Raw genomic sequence first — 18,956 nt, 5'->3', positions numbered from 1 at the left:
AAACACACAAACGCTACATTCATCATCGCACTGATTGTCGCCGACAATAAAACTCTCTACGGAATATCGGACAATTTTTGATTGGACTCCAGCTGTGCGGATGAGGCGAGTTGGGCGGGGCTTCCATTTTGTGGGCGGGGCCAGCAAACAACATGAAGCATTAGGCCACACACACACACGACGATGTGCGATGAGGGGGCGGAGTCTTCCTGAGTCTCGTCGTTCGGGGAAAAGTGAAGAGGCGGCATGACGTGCGAGGGGGAGGTTCTAAGGGGGAGGAGCTTAGTGGTCCAAGAAGGGAACCGAGGATAAATGAAGGCGGGGTTTGTGCACTTTGGCGTGTCACACAAACAGACTCCTCCCCTCCCCGGCAAACATCCAATCATAGTAGTGCATGCGTGCAAACGTGCGCGGGTCGGGGCGAGGCCGGGGGGGGGGCGGAGCCTCACACGCTGTTCTCCTGCTGGCTGTGGTTGTTGGCGGCGTGGGCCAAGTTCTGCTCGTTGAGGAGCAGCAGCGTGGTCTCGTCGGGCCCGTTCTCCGTGATGGTGGCGTCCACCCCAAGGTCGTTGAGGGCGTTGTTGGAGGTGGCGGCGGCGGGGGGCGTGTTCAAGGCCACGCCAGCCAGTTGGTGGACGCTCTCGGGAGACTGCGGCGTGCTTTCCAGGCGGGACGCCATCAGGCCGTTCTGGTACTGCGAGCGTGTGATCTGAAGACGTCAAATGTTAGTCTGGCATTGACTACTTTTCATGCTGTTATTACCAACCAATACTTTCATATTTAATACAGAATAGCGAGTCATGCTATTACCAACCAATACTTTCATATTTAATACAGAATAGCGAGTCATGCTATTACCAACCAATACTTTCATATTTAATACAGAACAGTGAGTCATGCTATTACCAACCAATACTTTCATATTTAATACAGAACAGTGAGTCATGCTATTACCAACCAATACTTTCATATTTAATACAGAACACTGAGTCATGCTATTACCAACCAATACTTTCATATTTAATACAGAATAGCGAGTCATGCTATTACCAACCAATACTTTCATATTTAATACAGAACACTGAGTCATGCTATTACCAACCAATACTTTCATATTTAATACAGAACAGTGAGTCAGTTCCTTCCTTCAGGACACGCGTCACACCCCACATAACACAGGAGATATCTGCTGTTTTTGACAACACATTAAGTTACTCAAAGATCCTCTATGCGAGGAAAATCTTGCTGTTTTTAGGAATATACACTTCAAAAACGCCTGTCAAAGATCCTCTATATGACATTTGAGTTGTGCTGTTTTTGGGACCTACTACAAACTAGTCACAAAACCTCTAAAAGACAGGACCACTCGACTAAAAAATATTAGTCAAAGATCCTCTATGATAGAAGAATTTCGCTGTTTTTAGGAATATGCATTTAAAAAAACGCCTGTCAAAGATCCTCTATATGACATTTGAGTTGTGCTGTTTTTGGGACCTACTACAAACTAGTCACAAAACCTCTAAATGACAGGAGCACTTGACTAAAAAATATTAGTCAAAGATCCTCTGTGATAGGAGAATTTTGCTGTTTTTAGGAATGCACTTCAAAAATGCTAGTCAAAGATCCTCTATATGACATTTGAGTTGTGCTGTTTTTGGGACCTACTACTAACTAGTCACAAAACCTCTATTTGACAGGAGCACTCACCTAAAAAATAATAGTCAAAGCTCCTCTGTGAGAGGAGAATTTTGCTGTTTTTAGGAATATGCATTTAAAAAACGCTTGTCAAAGATCTTCTATACGACATTTCAGTTGTGCTGTTTTTAAGACCTACTACAAACTAGTCACAAAACCTCTAAATGACAGGAGCACTCGACTAAAAAATATTAGTCAAAGATCCTCTATGATAGGAGAATTTTGCTGTTTTAAGAAATGCACTTCAAAAATGCTAGTCAAAGATCCTCTATATATTTGAGTTGTGCCGTTTTTGGGACCTACTACAAACTAGTCACAAAACCTCTAAAATGACAGGAGCACTCGACTAAAAAATATTAGTCAAAGATCCTCTGTGAGAGGAGAATTTTGCTGTTTTTAGGAATATGCATTTAAAAAACGCTTGTCAAAGATCTTCTATATGACATTTCAGTTGTGCTGTTTTTAAGACCTACTACAAACTAGTCACAAAACCTATAAAATGACAGGAGCACTTGACAAAAAAATATTAGTCAAAGATCCTCTGTGAGAGGAGAGTTTTGCTTATTTTTAGGAATATGCATTTAAAAAACGCTTGTCAATTATCTTCTATACGACATTTCAGTTGTGCTGTTTTTAAGACCTACTACAAACTAGTCACAAAACCTCTAAAATGACAGGAGCACTCAACTAAAAAATATTAGTCAAAGACCCTCTATGATAGAAGAATTTTGCTGTTTTTAGGAATATGCATTTAAAAAAACGCCTGTCAAAGATCCTCTATATGACATTTGAGTTGCGCTGTTTTTGGGACCTACTACAAACTAGTCACAAAACCTCTAAATGACAGGAGCATTTGAATAAAAAATATTAGTCAAAGATCCTCTAATTTTGCTGTTTTTAGGAATGCACTTAAAAAATGTTAGTCAAAGATCCTCTATATGACATTTGAGTTGTGCTGTTTTTGGGACCTACTACAAACTAGTCACAAAACCTCTAAAATGACAGGAGCACTCAACTAAAAAATATTAGTCAAAGACCCTCTATGATAGAAGAATTTTGCTGTTTTTAGGAATATGCATTTAAAAAAACGCCTGTCAAAGATCCTCTATATGACATTTGAGTTGCGCTGTTTTTGGGACCTACTACAAACTAGTCACAAAACCTCTAAATGACAGGAGCATTTGAATAAAAAATATTAGTCAAAGATCCTCTAATTTTGCTGTTTTTAGGAATGCACTTAAAAAATGTTAGTCAAAGATCCTCTATATGACATTTGAGTTGTGCTGTTTTTGGGACCTACTACAAACTAGTTACAAAACCTCTAAAATGACAGGAGCACTTGACTAAAAAATATTAGTCAAAGATCCTCTATGATAGAAGAATTTTGTTGTTTTTAGGAATATGCATTTAAAAAACGCCTGTCAAAGATCTTCTATACGACATTTCAGTTGTGCTGTTTTTAAGACCTACTACAAACTAGTCACAAAACCTCTAAATGACAGGAGCACTTGACTAAAAAATATTAGTCAAAGATCCTCTATGATAGGAGAATTTTGCTGTTTTTAGGAATGCACTTCAAAAATGCAAGTCAAAGATCCTCTTTATAATATTTAAGTTGTGCTGTTTTTGGGACCTACTATAAATTAGTCACAAAACCTCTATTTGAGAGGAGCACTCGATTAAAAAATATTAGTCAAAGATCCTCTATGATAGAAGAATTTTGCTGTTTTTAGGAATATGCATTTAAAAAATGCTTGTCAATTATCTTCTATACGACATTTCAGTTGTGCTGTTTTTAAGACCTACTACAAACTAGTCACAAAACCTCTAAAATGACAGGAGCACTCAACTAAAAAATATTAGTCAAAGATCCTCTATGATAGAAGAATGTTGCTGTTTTTAGGAATATGCATTTAAAAAAACGCCTGTCAAAGATCCTCTATATGACATTTCAGTTGTGCTGTTTTTGGGACCTACTACAAACTAGTCACAAAACCTCTATTTGACAGGAGCATTTGAATAAAAAATATTAGTCAAAGATCCTCTAATTTTGCTGTTTTTAGGAATGCACTTCAAAAATGTTAGTCAAAGATCCTCTATATGACATTTGAGTTGTGCTGTTTTTGAGACCTACTACAAACTAGTCACAAAACCTCTATATGACAGGAGCACTCAACTAAAAAATATTAGTCAAAGATCCTCTATGATAGAAGAATGTTGCTGTTTTTAGGAATATGCATTTAAAAAAAACGCCTGTCAAAGATCCTCTATATGACATTTGAGTTGTGCTGTTTTTGGGACCTACTACAAACTAGTCACAAAACCTCTAAATGACAGGAACATTTGAATAAAAAATATTAGTCAAAGATCCTCTAATTTTGCTGTTTTTAGGAATGCACTTCAAAAATGTTAGTCAAAGATCCTCTATATGATTATTTGAGTTGTGCTGTTTTTGGGACCTACTACAAACTAGTCACAAAACCTCTAAAATGACAGGAGCACTCAACTAAAAAATATTAGTCAAAGATCCTCTATGATAGAAGAATTTTGCTGTTTTCAGGAATATGCATTTAAAAAAAACGCCTGTCAAAGATCCTCTATATGACATTTGAGTTGTGCTGTTTTTAAGACCTACTACAAACTAGTCACAAAACCTCTAAATGACAGGAGCACTTGACTAAAAAATATTAGTCAAAGATCCTCTATGATAGGAGAATTTTGCTGTTTTTAGGAATGCACTTCAAAAATGCTAGTCAAAGATCCTCTATATGATTATTTGAGTTGTGCTGTTTTTGGGACCTACTACTAACTAGTCACAAAACCTCTATTTGACAGGAGCACTCGACTAAAAAATATTAGTCAAAGATCCTCTGTGAGAGGAGAATTTAGCTGTTTTTAGGAATATGCATTTAAAAAACGCTTGTCAAAGATCCTCTATATGACATTTGAGTTGTGCTGTTTTTGAGACTATACTACAAACTAGTCACAAAACCTCTAAATTACATAAGCACTTGACTAAAAATATTAGTCAAAGATCCTCTATGATACAAGAATGTTGCTGTTTTTAGGAATGCACTTCAAAAATGCTAGTCAAAGATCCTCTATATGACATTTGAGTTGTGCTGTTTTTGGGACCTACTACAAACTAGTCACAAAACCTCTAAATGACAGGAGCACTCAACTAAAAAATATTAGTCAAAGATCCTCTATGATAGAAGAATTTTGCTGTTTTTAGGAATATGCATTTAAAAAACGCTTGTCAAAGATCTTCTATATGACATTTCAGTTGTGCTGTTTTTAAGACCTACTACAAACTAGTCACAAAACCTCCAAAATGACAGGAGCACTTGACTAAAAAATATTAGTCAAAGATCCTCTATGATAGGAGAATTTTGCTGTTTTTAGGAATGCACTTCAAAAATGCTAGTCAAAGATCCTCTATATGACATTTGAGTTGTGCTGTTTTTGAGACCTACTACAAACTAGTCACAAAACCTCTATTTGACAGGAGCACTCACCTAAAAAATAATAGTCAAAGCTCCTCTATGATAGGAGAATTTTGTTGTTTTTAGGAATATGCATTTAAAAAACGCCTGTCAATTATCTTCTATACGACATTTCAGTTGTGCTGTTTTTAAGACCTACTACAAACTAGTCACAAAACCTCTAAAATGACAGGAGCACTCAACTAAAAAATATTAGTCAAAGATCCTCTATGATAGAAGAATTTTGCTGTTTTCAGGAATATGCATTTAAAAAAAACGCCTGTCAAAGATCCTCTATATGACATTTGAGTTGTGCTGTTTTTGGGACCTACTACAAACTAGTCACAAAACCTCTAAATGACAGGAACATTTGAATAAAAAATATTAGTCAAAGATCCTCTAATTTTGCTGTTCTTAGGAATGCACTTCAAAAATGTTAGTCAAAGATCCTCTATATGACATTTGAGTTGTGCTGTTTTTAAGACCTACTACAAACTAGTCACAAAACCTCTATTTGACAGGAGCACTCGACTAAAAAATATTAGTCAAAGATCCTCTATGATAGAAGAATTTTGCTGTTTTTAGGAACATGCATTTAAAAAACGCTTGTCAAAGATCTTCTATACGACATTTCAGATGTGCTGTTTTTAAGACCTACTACAAACTAGTCACAAAACCTCTAAAATGACAGGAGCACTCGACTAAAAAATATTAGTCAAAGATCCTCTATGATAGAAGAATTTTGCTGTTTTTAGGAATATGCATTTAAAAACGCTTGTCAAAGATCTTCTATATGACATTTCAGTTGTGCTGTTTTTAAGACCTACTACAAACTAGTCACAAAACCTCTAAATGACAGGAGCACTCAACTAAAAAATATTAGTCAAAGATCCTCTATGATAGGAGAATTTTGCTGTTTTAAGAAATGCACTTCAAAAATGCTAGTCAAAGATCCTCTATATATTTGAGTTGTGCTGTTTTTGGGACCTACTACAAACTAGTCACAAAACCTCTATTTGACAGGAGCACTCGACTAAAAAATATTAGTCAAAGATCCTCTGGGAGAGGAGAATTTTGCTGTTTTTAAGAATATGCATTTAAAAAAACGCTTGTCAAAGATCTTCTATACGACATTTCAGTTGTGCTGTTTTTAAGACCTACTACAAACTAGTCACAAAATCTCTAAATGACAGGAGCACTTGACTAAAAAATATTAGTCAAAGATCCTCTATGATAGAAGAATTTTGCTGTTTTTAGGAATATGCATTTAAAAAAACGCCTGTCAAAGATCCTCTATATGACATTTGAGTTGTGCTGTTTTTGGGACCTACTACAAACTAGTCACAAAACCTCTAAATGACAGGAGCATTTGAATAAAAAATATTAGTCAAAGATCCTCTATGATAGGAGAATTTTGCTGTTTTAAGAAATGCACTTCAAAAATGCTAGTCAAAGATCCTCTATATATTTGAGTTGTGCTGTTTTTGGGACCTACTACAAACTAGTCACAAAACCTCTATTTGACAGGAGCACTCGACTAAAAAATATTAGTCAAAGATCCTCTGGGAGAGGAGAATTTTGCTGTTTTTAAGAATATGCATTTAAAAAAACGCTTGTCAAAGATCTTCTATACGACATTTCAGTTGTGCTGTTTTTAAGACCTACTACAAACTAGTCACAAAATCTCTAAATGACAGGAGCACTTGACAAAAAAATATTAGTCAAAGATCCTCTATGATAGAAGAATTTTGCTGTTTTTAGGAATATGCATTTAAAAAAACGCCTGTCAAAGATCCTCTATATGACATTTGAGTTGTGCTGTTTTTGGGACCTACTACAAACTAGTCACAAAACCTCTAAATGACAGGAGCATTTGAATAAAAAATATTAGTCAAAGATCCTCTATGATAGGAGAGTTTTGCTGTTTTAAGAAATGCACTTCAAAAATGCTAGTCAAAGATCCTCTATATATTTGAGTTGTGCTGTTTTTGGGACCTACTACAAACTAGTCACAAAACCTCTATTTGACAGGAGCACTCGACTAAAAAATATTAGTCAAAGATCCTCTGGGAGAGGAGAATTTTGCTGTTTTTAAGAATATGCATTTAAAAAAACGCTTGTCAAAGATCTTCTATACGACATTTCAGTTGTGCTGTTTTTAAGACCTACTACAAACTAGTCACAAAATCTCTAAATGACAGGAGCACTTGACAAAAAAATATTAGTCAAAGATCCTCTATGATAGAAGAATTTTGCTGTTTTTAGGAATATGCATTTAAAAAAACGCCTGTCAAAGATCCTCTATATGACATTTGAGTTGTGCTGTTTTTGGGACCTACTACAAACTAGTCACAAAACCTCTAAATGACAGGAGCACTCGACTAAAAAATATTAGTCAAAGATCCTCTATGATAGAAGAATTTTGCTGTTTTCAGGAATATGCATTTAAAAAAAACGCCTGTCAAAGATCCTCTATATGACATTTGAGTTGTGCTGTTTTTGGGACCTACTACAAACTAGTCACAAAACCTCTAAATGACAGGAGCATTTGAATAAAAAATATTAGTCAAAGATCCTCTAATTTTGCTGTTTTTAGGAATGCACTTCAAAAATGTTAGTCAAAGATCCTCTATATGATATTTGACTTGTGCTGTTTTTGGGACCTACTACAAACTAGTCACAAAACCTCTAAAATGACAGGAGCACTCAACTAAAAAATATTAGTCAAAGATCCTCTATGATAGAAGAATTTTGCTGTTTTCAGGAATATGCATTTAAAAAAAACGCCTGTCAAAGATCCTCTATATGACATTTGAGTTGTGCTGTTTTTGGGACCTACTACAAACTAGTCACAAAACCTCTAAATGACAGGAGCATTTGAATAAAAAATATTAGTCAAAGATCCTCTAATTTTGCTGTTTTTAGGAATGCACTTCAAAAATGCAAGTCAAAGATCCTCCTTATAATATTTAAGTTGTGCTGTTTTTGGGACCTACTACAAACTAGTCACAAAACCTCTAAAATGACAGGAGCACTCAACTAAAAAATATTAGTCAAAGATCCTCTATGATAGAAGAATTTTGCTGTTTTTAGGAACATGCATTTAAAAAACGCTTGTCAAAGATCTTCTATACGACATTTCAGATGTGCTGTTTTTAAGACCTACTACAAACTAGTCACAAAACCTCTACAATGACAGGAGCACTCAACTAAACAATATTAGTCAAAGATCCTCTATGATAGGAGAATTTTGCTGTTTTAAGAAATGCACTTCAAAAATGCTAGTCAAAGATCCTCTATATATTTGAGTTGTGCTGTTTTTGGGACCTACTACAAACTAGTCACAAAACCTCTAAAATGACAGGAGCACTCAACTATAAAATATTAGTCAAAGATCCTCTATGATAGAAGAATTTTGTTGTTTTTAGGAATATGCATTTAAAAAACGCCTGTCAAAGATCCTCTATATGACATTTCAGTTGTGCTGTTTTTAAGACCTACTACAAACTAGTCACAAAACCTCTAAAATGACAGGAGCACTTGACTAAAAAATATTAGTCAAAGATCCTCTATGATAGAAGAATTTTGCTGTTTTCAGGAATATGCATTTAAAAAAAACGCCTGTCAAAGATCCTCTATATGACATTTGAGTTGTGCTGTTTTTGGGACCTACTACAAACTAGTCACAAAACCTCTAAATGACAGGAACATTTGAATAAAAAATATTAGTCAAAGATCCTCTAATTTTGCTGTTTTTAGGAATGCACTTCAAAAATGTTAGTCAAAGATCCTCTATATGATATTTGAGTTGTGCTGTTTTTGGGACCTACTACAAACTAGTCACAAAACCTCTATTTGACAGGAGCACTCGACTAAAAAATATTAGTCAAAGATCCTCTGTGAGAGGAGAATTTTGCTGTTTTTTGGGAATATGCATTTAAAAAACGCCTGTCAAAGATCCTCTATATGACATTTGAGTTGTGCTGTTTTTGGGACCTACTACAAACTAGTCACAAAACCTCTAAATGACAGGAGCATTTGAATAAAAAATATTAGTCAAAGATCCTCTAATTTTGCTGTTTTTAGGAATGCACTTCAAAAATGTTAGTCAAAGATCCTCTATATGATATTTGACTTGTGCTGTTTTTGGGACCTACTACAAACTAGTCACAAAACCTCTAAAATGACAGGAGCACTCAACTAAAAAATATTAGTCAAAGATCCTCTATGATAGAAGAATTTTGCTGTTTTCAGGAATATGCATTTAAAAAAAACGCCTGTCAAAGATCCTCTATATGACATTTGAGTTGTGCTGTTTTTGGGACCTACTACAAACTAGTCACAGAACCTCTAAAATGACAGGAGCACTCAACTAAAAAACATTAGTCCAAGATCCTCTATGATAGAAGAATTTTGCTGTTTTTAGGAATATGCATTTAAAAAAACGCCTGTCAAAGATCCTCTATATGACATTTGAGTTGTGCTGTTTTTGGGACCTACTACTAACTAGTCACAAAACCTCTATTTGACAGGAGCACTCGACTAAAAAAATATTAGTCAAAGATCCTCTATGATAGGAGAATTTTGCTGTTTTTAGGAATGCACTTCAAAAATGCAAGTCAAAGATCCTCTTTATAATATTTAAGTTGTGCTGTTTTTGGGACCTACTATAAATTAGTCACAAAACCTCTATTTGAGAGGAGCACTCGATTAAAAAATATTAGTCAAAGATCCTCTATGATAGAAGAATTTTGCTGTTTTTAGGAACATGCATTTAAAAAACGCTTGTCAAAGATCTTCTATATGACATTTCAGTTGTGCTGTTTTTAAGACCTACTACAAACTAGTCACAAAACCTCTAAAATGACAGAAGCACTTGACTAAAAATATTAGTCAAAGATCCTCTGGGAGAGGAGAATGTTGCTGTTTTTAGGAATGCACTTCAAAAATGCTAGTCAAAGATCCTCTATATGATATTTGAGTTGTGCTGTTTTTGGGACCTACTATAAATTAGTCACAAAACCTCTATTTGACAGGAGCACTCGACTAAAAAAATATTAGTCAAAGATCCTCTGTGATAGGAGAATTTTGCTTATTTTTAGGAATATGCATTTAAAAAACGCTTGTAAAAGATCTTCTATATGACATTTGAGTTGTGCTGTTTTTGGGACCTACTACTAACTAGTCACAAAACCTCTATTTGACAGGAGCACTCGACTAAAAAAATATTAGTCAAAGATCCTCTGTGATAGGAGAATTTTGCTGTTTTTAGGAATATGCATTTAAAAAACGCTTGTCAAAGATCTTCTATATGACATTTCAGTTGTGCTGTTTTTAAGACCTACTACAAACTAGTCACAAAACCTCTAAATGACAGGAGCATTTGAATAAAAAATATTAGTCAAAGATCCTCTATGATAGGAGAATGTTGCTGTTTTTAGGAATGCACTTCAAAAATGCTAGTCAAAGATCCTCTATTAGATATTTGAGTTGTGCTGTTTTTGGGACCTACTATAAACTAGTCACAAAACCTCTATTTGACAGGAGCACTCGACTAAAAAATATTAGTCAAAGATCCTCTGTGAGAGGAGAATTTAGCTGTTTTTTGGGATATGCATTTAAAAAACGCTTGTCAAAGATCTTCTATATGACATTTCAGTTGTGCTGTTTTTAAGACCTACTACAAACTAGTCACAAAACCTCTAAAATGACAGGAGCACTTGACAAAAAAATATTAGTCAAAGATCCTCAGTGAGAGGAGAATTTTGCTGTTTTTAAGAATATGCATTTAAAAAACGCCTGTCAAAGATCCTCTATATGACATTTGAGTTGTGCTGTTTTTGGGACCTACCACAAACTAGTCACAAAACCTCTAAAAGACAGGACCACTCGACTAAAAAATATTAGTCAAAGATCCTCTATGATCGGAAAATGTGGCTGTTTTTTAATACTAAGCATTTAAAAACGCTTTTTAAAGATCCTCTATATGACATTTGAGTTGTGCTGTTTTTGGGACCTACTTCAAACTAGTTACAAAACCTCTATGTGACAGGAGCACTCAACTAAAAAATATTAGTCAAAGATCCTCTATGATAGGAGAATTTTGCTGTTTTAAGAAATACACTTCAAAAATGCTAGTCAAAGATCCTCTATATATTTGAGTTGTGCTGTTTTTGGGACCTACTACAAACTAGTCACAAATTCTCTAAAATGACAGGAGCACTCAACTAAAAAATATTAGTCAAAGATCCTCTATGATAGAAGAATTTTGCTGTTTTTAGGAACATGCATTTAAAAAACGCTTGTCAAAGATCTTCTATACGACATTTCAGATGTGCTGTTTTTAAGACCTACTACAAACTAGTCACAAAACCTCTAAAATGACAGGAGCACTCAACTAAAAAAATATTAGTCAAAGATCCTCTATGATAGGAGAATGTTGCTGTTTTTAGGAATGCACTTCAAAAATGCTAGTCAAAGATCCTCTATATGACATTTGAGTTGTGCTGTTTTTGGGACCTACAACAAACTAGTCACAAAACCTCTAAATGACAGGAGCACTTGACTAAAAAATATTAGTCAAAGATCCTCTATGATACGAGAATTTTGCTGTTTTTAGGAATGCACTTCAAAAATGCTAGTCAAAGATCCTCTATATATTTGAGTTGTGCTGTTATTGGGACCTACAACAAACTAGTCACAAAACCTCTAAATGACAGGAGCACTTGACTAAAAAATATTAGTCAAAGATCCTCTATGATAGAAGAATTTTGCTGTTTTTAGGAACATGCATTTAAAAAACGCTTGTCAAAGATCTTCTATACGACATTTCAGATGTGCTGTTTTTAAGACCTACTACAAACTAGTCACAAAACCTCTAAAATGACAGGAGCACTCAACTAAAAAATATTAGTCAAAGATCCTCTATGATAGAAGAATTTTGCTGTTTTCAGGAATATGCATTTTAAAAAAACGCCTGTCAAAGATCCTCTATATGACATTTGAGTTGTGCTGTTTTTGGGACCTACTACAAACTAGTCACAAAACCTCTAAATGACAGGAACATTTGAATAAAAAATATTAGTCAAAGATCCTCTAATTTTGCTGTTTTTAGGAATGCACTTCAAAAATGTTAGTCAAAGATCCTCTATATGATTATTTGAGTTGTGCTGTTTTTGGGACCTACTACAAACTAGTCACAAAACCTCTAAATGACAGGAGCACTCGACTAAAAAATATTAGTCAAAGATCCTCTATGTTAGGAGAATGTTGCTGTTTTTAGGAATGCACTTCAAAAATTCTAGTCAAAGATCCTCTATATGACATTTCAGTTGTGCTGTTTTTGGGACCTACTACTAACTAGTCACAAAACCTCTATTTGACAGGAGCACTTGACTAAAAAATATTAGTCAAAGATCCTCTGTGAGAGGAGAGTTTTGCTTATTTTTAGGAATATGCATTTAAAAAACGCTTGTCAAAGATCTTCTATATGACATTTGAGTTGTGCTGTTTTTGGGACCTACTACTAACTAGTCACAAAACCTCTATTTGACAGGAGCGCTCGACTAAAAAATATTAGTCAAAGATCCTCTATGATAGGAAAATGTTGCTGTTTTAAGAAATGCACTTCAAAAATGCTAGTCAAAGATCCTCTATATATTTGAGTTGTGCTGTTTTTGGGACCTACTACAAACTAGTCACAAAACCTCTAAAATGACAGGAGCACTCAACTAAAAAATATTAGTCAAAGATCCTCTATGATAGAAGAATTTTGCTGTTTTTAGGAACATGCATTTAAAAAACGCTTGTCAAAGATCTTCTATACGACATTTCAGATGTGCTGTTTTTAAGACCTACTACAAACTAGTCACAAAACCTCTAAAATGACAGGAGCACTCGACTAAAAAATATTAGTCAAAGATCCTCTATGATAGGAGAATTTTGCTGTTTTTAGGAATGCACTTCAAAAATGCTAGTCAAAGATCCTCTATATGATATTTGAGTTGTGCTGTTTTTGGGAACTACTACAAACTAGTCACAAAACCTCTATTTGACAGGAGCACTCGACTAAAAAATATTAGTCAAAGATCCTCTATGATAGGAGAATTTTGCTGTTTTTAGAAATATGCATTTAAAAAACGCCTGTCAAAGATCCTCTATGTGACATTTGAGTTGTGCTGTTTTTGGGACCTACTGGGAACATACTGCCACCTACAGGACAGGAGTGGAACAGTATCCTTCCTCCTGATTGTTGGGCCCTGGCGGAGGTCTTCCCCTTGGCACCCCAGGTGTGACGTACCTTGACGTACTGCAGGTGTGACGTACCTTGACGTACTGCAGGTGTCACGTACCTTGACGTACTTGACGTACCTTGACGTACTGCAGGTGTGACGTACCTTGACGTACTGCAGGTGTGACGTACCTTGACGTACTGCAGGTCGGTGAGGGCGCGCACGTAGAAGTCGGGTATGTACTGCTGTGTCAAGGTGACGCTGCAGTTGAGCTGATTGTTGCTGCCGCTGACCGACAGCGACTCGGTGCGGTCGGCGCCGCTCAGCGAGGACGTGCGGTTCAGGCCGCTGAGGTGTGACGGCGAGCGGAAATCTGCAGGTGTGCACGCACAAAGGAGACAGAGGGCAGAGGTGATGCAATGATTGTGTTATTCCATTCACACAAGTGGACGTGATGCAATGCTAGTGTTATTCCACTCACACAAGTGGGCGTGATGCAATGCTTGTGTTATTCCATTCACACAAGTGGCAGTGATGCAATGATTGTGTTATTCCATTCACACAAGTGGCAGTGATGCAGTGATTGTGTTATTCCATTCACACAAAGTGACAGTGATGCAATGATTGTGTTATTCCATTCACACAAGTGGACGTGATGCAATGCTTGTGTTATTCCATTCACACAAGTGGGCGTAATGCAATGCTAGTGTTATTCCATTCACACAAGTGGGAGTGATGCAATGATTGTGTTATTCCATTCACACAAGTGGACGTGATGCAATGCTTGTGTTATTCAATTCACACAAAGTGGCAGTGACGCAATGATTGTGTTATTCCATTCACACAAGTGGACGTGATGCAATGATTGTGTTATTCCATTCACACAAGTAGACGTGATGCAATGCTAGTGTTATTCCATTCACACAAGTGGCAGTGATGCAATGATTGTGTTATTCCATTCACACAAGTGGCAGTGATGCAATGCTTGTGTTATTCCATTCACACAAGTGTCAGTGATGCAATGCTAGTGTTATTCCATTCACACAAGCGGCAGTGATGCAGTGATTGTGTTATTCCATTCACACAAGTGGCAGTGATGCAATGCTTGTGTTATTCCATTCACACAAGTGTCAGTGATGCAATGCTAGTGTTATTCCATTCACACAAGTGGCAGTGATGCAGTGATTGTGTTATTCCGTTCACACAAGTGGACGTGATGCGATGCTTGTGTTATTCCATTCACACAAGTAGACGTGATGCAATGCTTGTGTTATTCCATTCACACAAGTGGACGTGATGCAATGCTTGTGTTATTCCATTCACACAAGTGGACGTGATGCAACGATTGTGTTATTCCATTCTCACAAGTGGCAGTGATGCAGTGATTGTGTTATTCCATTCACACAAAGTGGCAGTGATGTGATGATTGTGTTATTCCATTCACACAAGTGGCAGTGATGCAATGCTAGTGTTATTCCATTCACACAAGTGGCAGTGATGCGATGATTGTGTTATTCCATTCACACAAGTGGCAGTGATGCAATGATTGTGTTATTCCATTCACACAAGTGGCAGTGATGCAATGATTGTGTTATTCCACTCACACAAGTGGCAGTGATGCAATGATTGTGTTATTCCATTCACACAAGTGGCAGTGATGCAATGATTGTGTTATTCCACTCACACAAGTGGCAGTGATGCAATGATTGTGTTATTCCATTCACACAAAATGGCAGTGATGCAATGATTGTGTTATTCCATTCACACAAGTGGGCGTGATGCAATGCTTGTGGTCAGTGACATGCACAGCAATAAAAGACTACAAATGCATTATTATTGAGAAATATCAGGAGCAAAAAGCAGCTTCTTCTTCTCTGGTGGTTTCAACACACTCCAAAAAATTCAATTAAAAATATGTTTTTCAAAGGAATTTTTTTTAATTTATCTTATTTAGTTGCAAACACATTTTTTTCTGTAGGTTTGTGTTTCAATTAAATATTTTTTTCAATTATTGTATCTGGGAGAAAAAATAATCCTACTTAAAAAAAAAATGTATTAGATAAAAGTCAATAAAATATTTATGTCATAAAAACAAGAAACAGGAATACTATAAATGTAAGTATTTGAAAAAAAATGTATTATTGTTACTATTATTATTATTTTAATTTATACATTTAGTGTTTGTATAATTCACTTTTAGTTTATTATCAAGTTCTTTTTGAAAATCATTTAACTGTATTGAAGATAATTATTACTTACTTTTTGAATAGAGGTTAATAAAAAAAATAAAAGACTTATGCAAATACTATGGTTGTAATAAACAATACAATTCTGGACTGTACATTTTATCAACATTTTGTTGTCAAATTCTCTTTCAAAGTCGTTAAACTGCACGTGAGTAAATTAATATTTTTGATACTTAAATAAATACTTATTAAATAATACATATATATACATATATATACATATATATATATATATATATATATATATATATATACACACACAGGTAAAAGCCAGTAAATTAGAATATTTTGAAAAACTTGATTTATTTCAGTAATTGCATTCAAAAGGTGTAACTTGTACATTATATTTATTCATTGCACACAGACTGATGCATTCAAATGTTTATTTCATTTAATTTTGATGATTTGAAGTGGCAACAAATGAAAATCCAAAATTCCGTGTGTCACAAAATTAGAATATTACTTAAGGCTAATACAAAAAAGGGATTTTTAGAAATGTTGGCCAACTGAAAAGTATGAAAATGAAAAATATGAGCATGTACAATACTCAATACTTGGTTGGAGCTCCTTTTGCCTCAATTACTGCGTTAATGCGGCGTGGCATGGAGTCCATGAGTTTCTGGCACTGCTCAGGTGTTATGAGAGCCCAGGTTGCTCTGATAGTGGCCTTCAACTCTTCTGCGTTTTTGGGTCTGGCATTCTGCATCTTCCTTTTCACAATACCCCACAGATTTTCTATGGGGCTAAGGTCAGGGGAGTTGGCGGGCCAATTTAGAACAGAAATACCATGGTCCGTAAACCAGGCACGGGTAGATTTTGCGCTGTGTGCAGGCGCCAAGTCCTGTTGGAACTTGAAATCTCCATCTCCATAGAGCAGGTCAGCAGCAGGAAGCATGAAGTGCTCTAAAACTTGCTGGTAGACGGCTGCGTTGACCCTGGATCTCAGGAAACAGAGTGGACCGACACCAGCAGATGACATGGCACCCCAAACCATCACCCAACCATGCAAATTTTGCATTTCCTTTGGAAATCGAGGTCCCAGAGTCTGGAGGAAGACAGGAGAGGCACAAGATCCACGTTGCCTGAAGTCTAGTGTAAAGTTTCCACCATCAGTGATGGTTTGGGGTGCCATGTCATCTGCTGGTGTCGGTCCACTCTGTTTCCTGAGATCCAGGGTCAACGCAGCCGTCTACCAGCAAGTTTTAGAGCACTTCATGCTTCCTGCTGCTGACCTGCTCTATGGAGATGGAGATTTCAAGTTCCAACAGGACTTGGCGCCTGCACACAGCGCAAAATCTACCCGTGCCTGGTTTACGGACCATGGTATTTCTGTTCTAAATTGGCCCGCCAACTCCCCTGACCATAGCCCCATAGAAAATCTGTGGGGTATTGTGAAAAGGAAGATGCAGAATGCCAGACCCAAAAACGCAGAAGAGTTGAAGGCCACTATCAGAGCAACCTGGGCTCTCATAACACCTGAGCAGTGCCAGAAACTCATCGACTCCATGCCACGCCGCATTAACGCAGTAATTGAGGCAAAAGGAGCTCCAACCAAGTATTGAGTATTGTACATGCTCATATTTTTCATTTTCATACTTTTCAGTTGGCCAACATTTCTAAAAATCCCTTTTTTGTATTAGCCTTAAGTAATATTCTAATTTTGTGACACACGGAATTTTGGATTTTCATTTGTTGCCACTTCAAATCATCAAAATTAAATGAAATAAACATTTGAATGCATCAGTCTGTGTGCAATGAATAAATATAATGTACAAGTTACACCTTTTGAATGCAATTACTGAAATAAATCAAGTTTTTCAAAATATTCTAATTTACTGGCTTTTACCTGTATATATATGTATATATATATATATATATATATATATATATATATATATATATATATATATAGATACATACATGTTATCATCATATTATCTTTTAAGGGAAACAGCATGAGGGTTGCTTTATATATATAAATAAAGGTTGATGAATTAATACCAACAAATTAAAAAATAATTTTAGAGGAGTTCATAACCACTTACCCATAACGACGCATTATAGAAAATAAATAAATATTACTATTATTATTTTTTTTTTTTTTCCTATGGAGTGCATTTAACTACTTTATACTGTTGTAATAAATTGAAGCCATTATAGTCATCAATATTTGAATTAAATTAATGAAACACGATGGATTTAATTACGTAAAAATGTCGAAAACAACATTTTCTAGTTCATTTGTTGGGTTACAATTTTTGGAAGACGTGAAAAACAAACAGTGACTAAGCTTCTGGTGATGTCTGTCACACAATTTGTTTCATTCATATGATTGGAAGACGTGAAAAACAAACTGACTACATCTCTGGTGATGTCTGTCACACAATTAGTCACAAATATTCATTTCTCCCTTTCAAGATGGCCTGGAGGCCTCTGTGGTAATTTTCCAGGTGGGCTGAAAGCCAAACGTCCATGACTAACAACCTAGAGTGTCATCTAGTGGGCATGCTGACAAGCAAACAGGCAGGAGCAGAACACGCCACACACAGGATGATGACTTATTACCGCTCAGCGTGAGTCTTCCAGCAGGGGGCCTCAGTGAGTCATAGGAAACAGTTTTACCTGGGACACGTCAACTTCAACGTTAGCCAATGAAACGGAGCTAAACCTGGACTGTCAGCATTTAGGGTTAGGGTTAGTGGTTAGGTCATACTTGCCAACCTTGAGACCTCCGATTTCGGGAGGTGGGGGGTGGGGGCGGGGGCATGGTCGGGGGTGGGGCGGGGGCGTGGTTGTGGGCGTGGTTAATATATATATATATATAAGAAATACTTGACTTTCAGTGAATTCTAGCTATATAAATATATATATATATATATATATATGTCTTAATAAGGTTATCCGAAAAATAGTGCTCGATACCGTAGTAGAGCGCAATATATGTATGTGTGGGGAAAAAAAATCATAAGACTATTTCATCTCTACAGGCCTGTTTCATGAGGGGGGTACCCTCAATCGTCAGGAGATTTTAATGGGAGCATTCGCATACCATGGTTTATATAGGGCACAGAGTGGGTGGGTACAGGCTGGCCAACAAGGAAGCCTTCATCACATTGAAGGATCACAAACCCAACTTCGCAAATAACCCAACATGCCGACTAATAAACCCAACTAAATCTGAAATAGGAAAAATCAGCAAAATAATCCTGGACAGAGTCAACACAAAAATCAAGGACAAAACACCACTCAACCAATGGAGAAATACAGCAGCAGTAATCAAATGGTTCAACAACATCCAA

At 36.1% G+C, this 18,956-nt stretch overlaps 1 protein-coding gene across 1 annotated transcript in view; it reads right to left on the bottom strand.

The window, feature by feature from the left end:
* The window catches only part of LOC133577858 (metal transporter CNNM4), a 152,972-nt gene continuing 134,016 nt past the window's right edge, over nucleotides 1-18,956 (bottom strand). The window contains exons 6-7 of the mRNA XM_061931938.1: nucleotides 13,603-13,784; nucleotides 1-709 (exon numbers count right to left, since the gene is read on the bottom strand). Of these exons, the coding sequence (XP_061787922.1) occupies nucleotides 446-709; nucleotides 13,603-13,784 (446 nt within the window). The 3' untranslated portion in view covers nucleotides 1-445. The remainder of the gene's footprint in view (nucleotides 710-13,602; nucleotides 13,785-18,956) is intronic.

This window comes from Nerophis lumbriciformis, linkage group LG03 (genome assembly GCF_033978685.3).
Source record: "Nerophis lumbriciformis linkage group LG03, RoL_Nlum_v2.1, whole genome shotgun sequence".
Classification (NCBI taxonomy): Eukaryota; Metazoa; Chordata; class Actinopteri; order Syngnathiformes; family Syngnathidae; genus Nerophis; species Nerophis lumbriciformis.
Note: the sequence above shows the minus strand (reverse complement) of the source record. Positions and strands in the feature narration are given on the sequence as shown.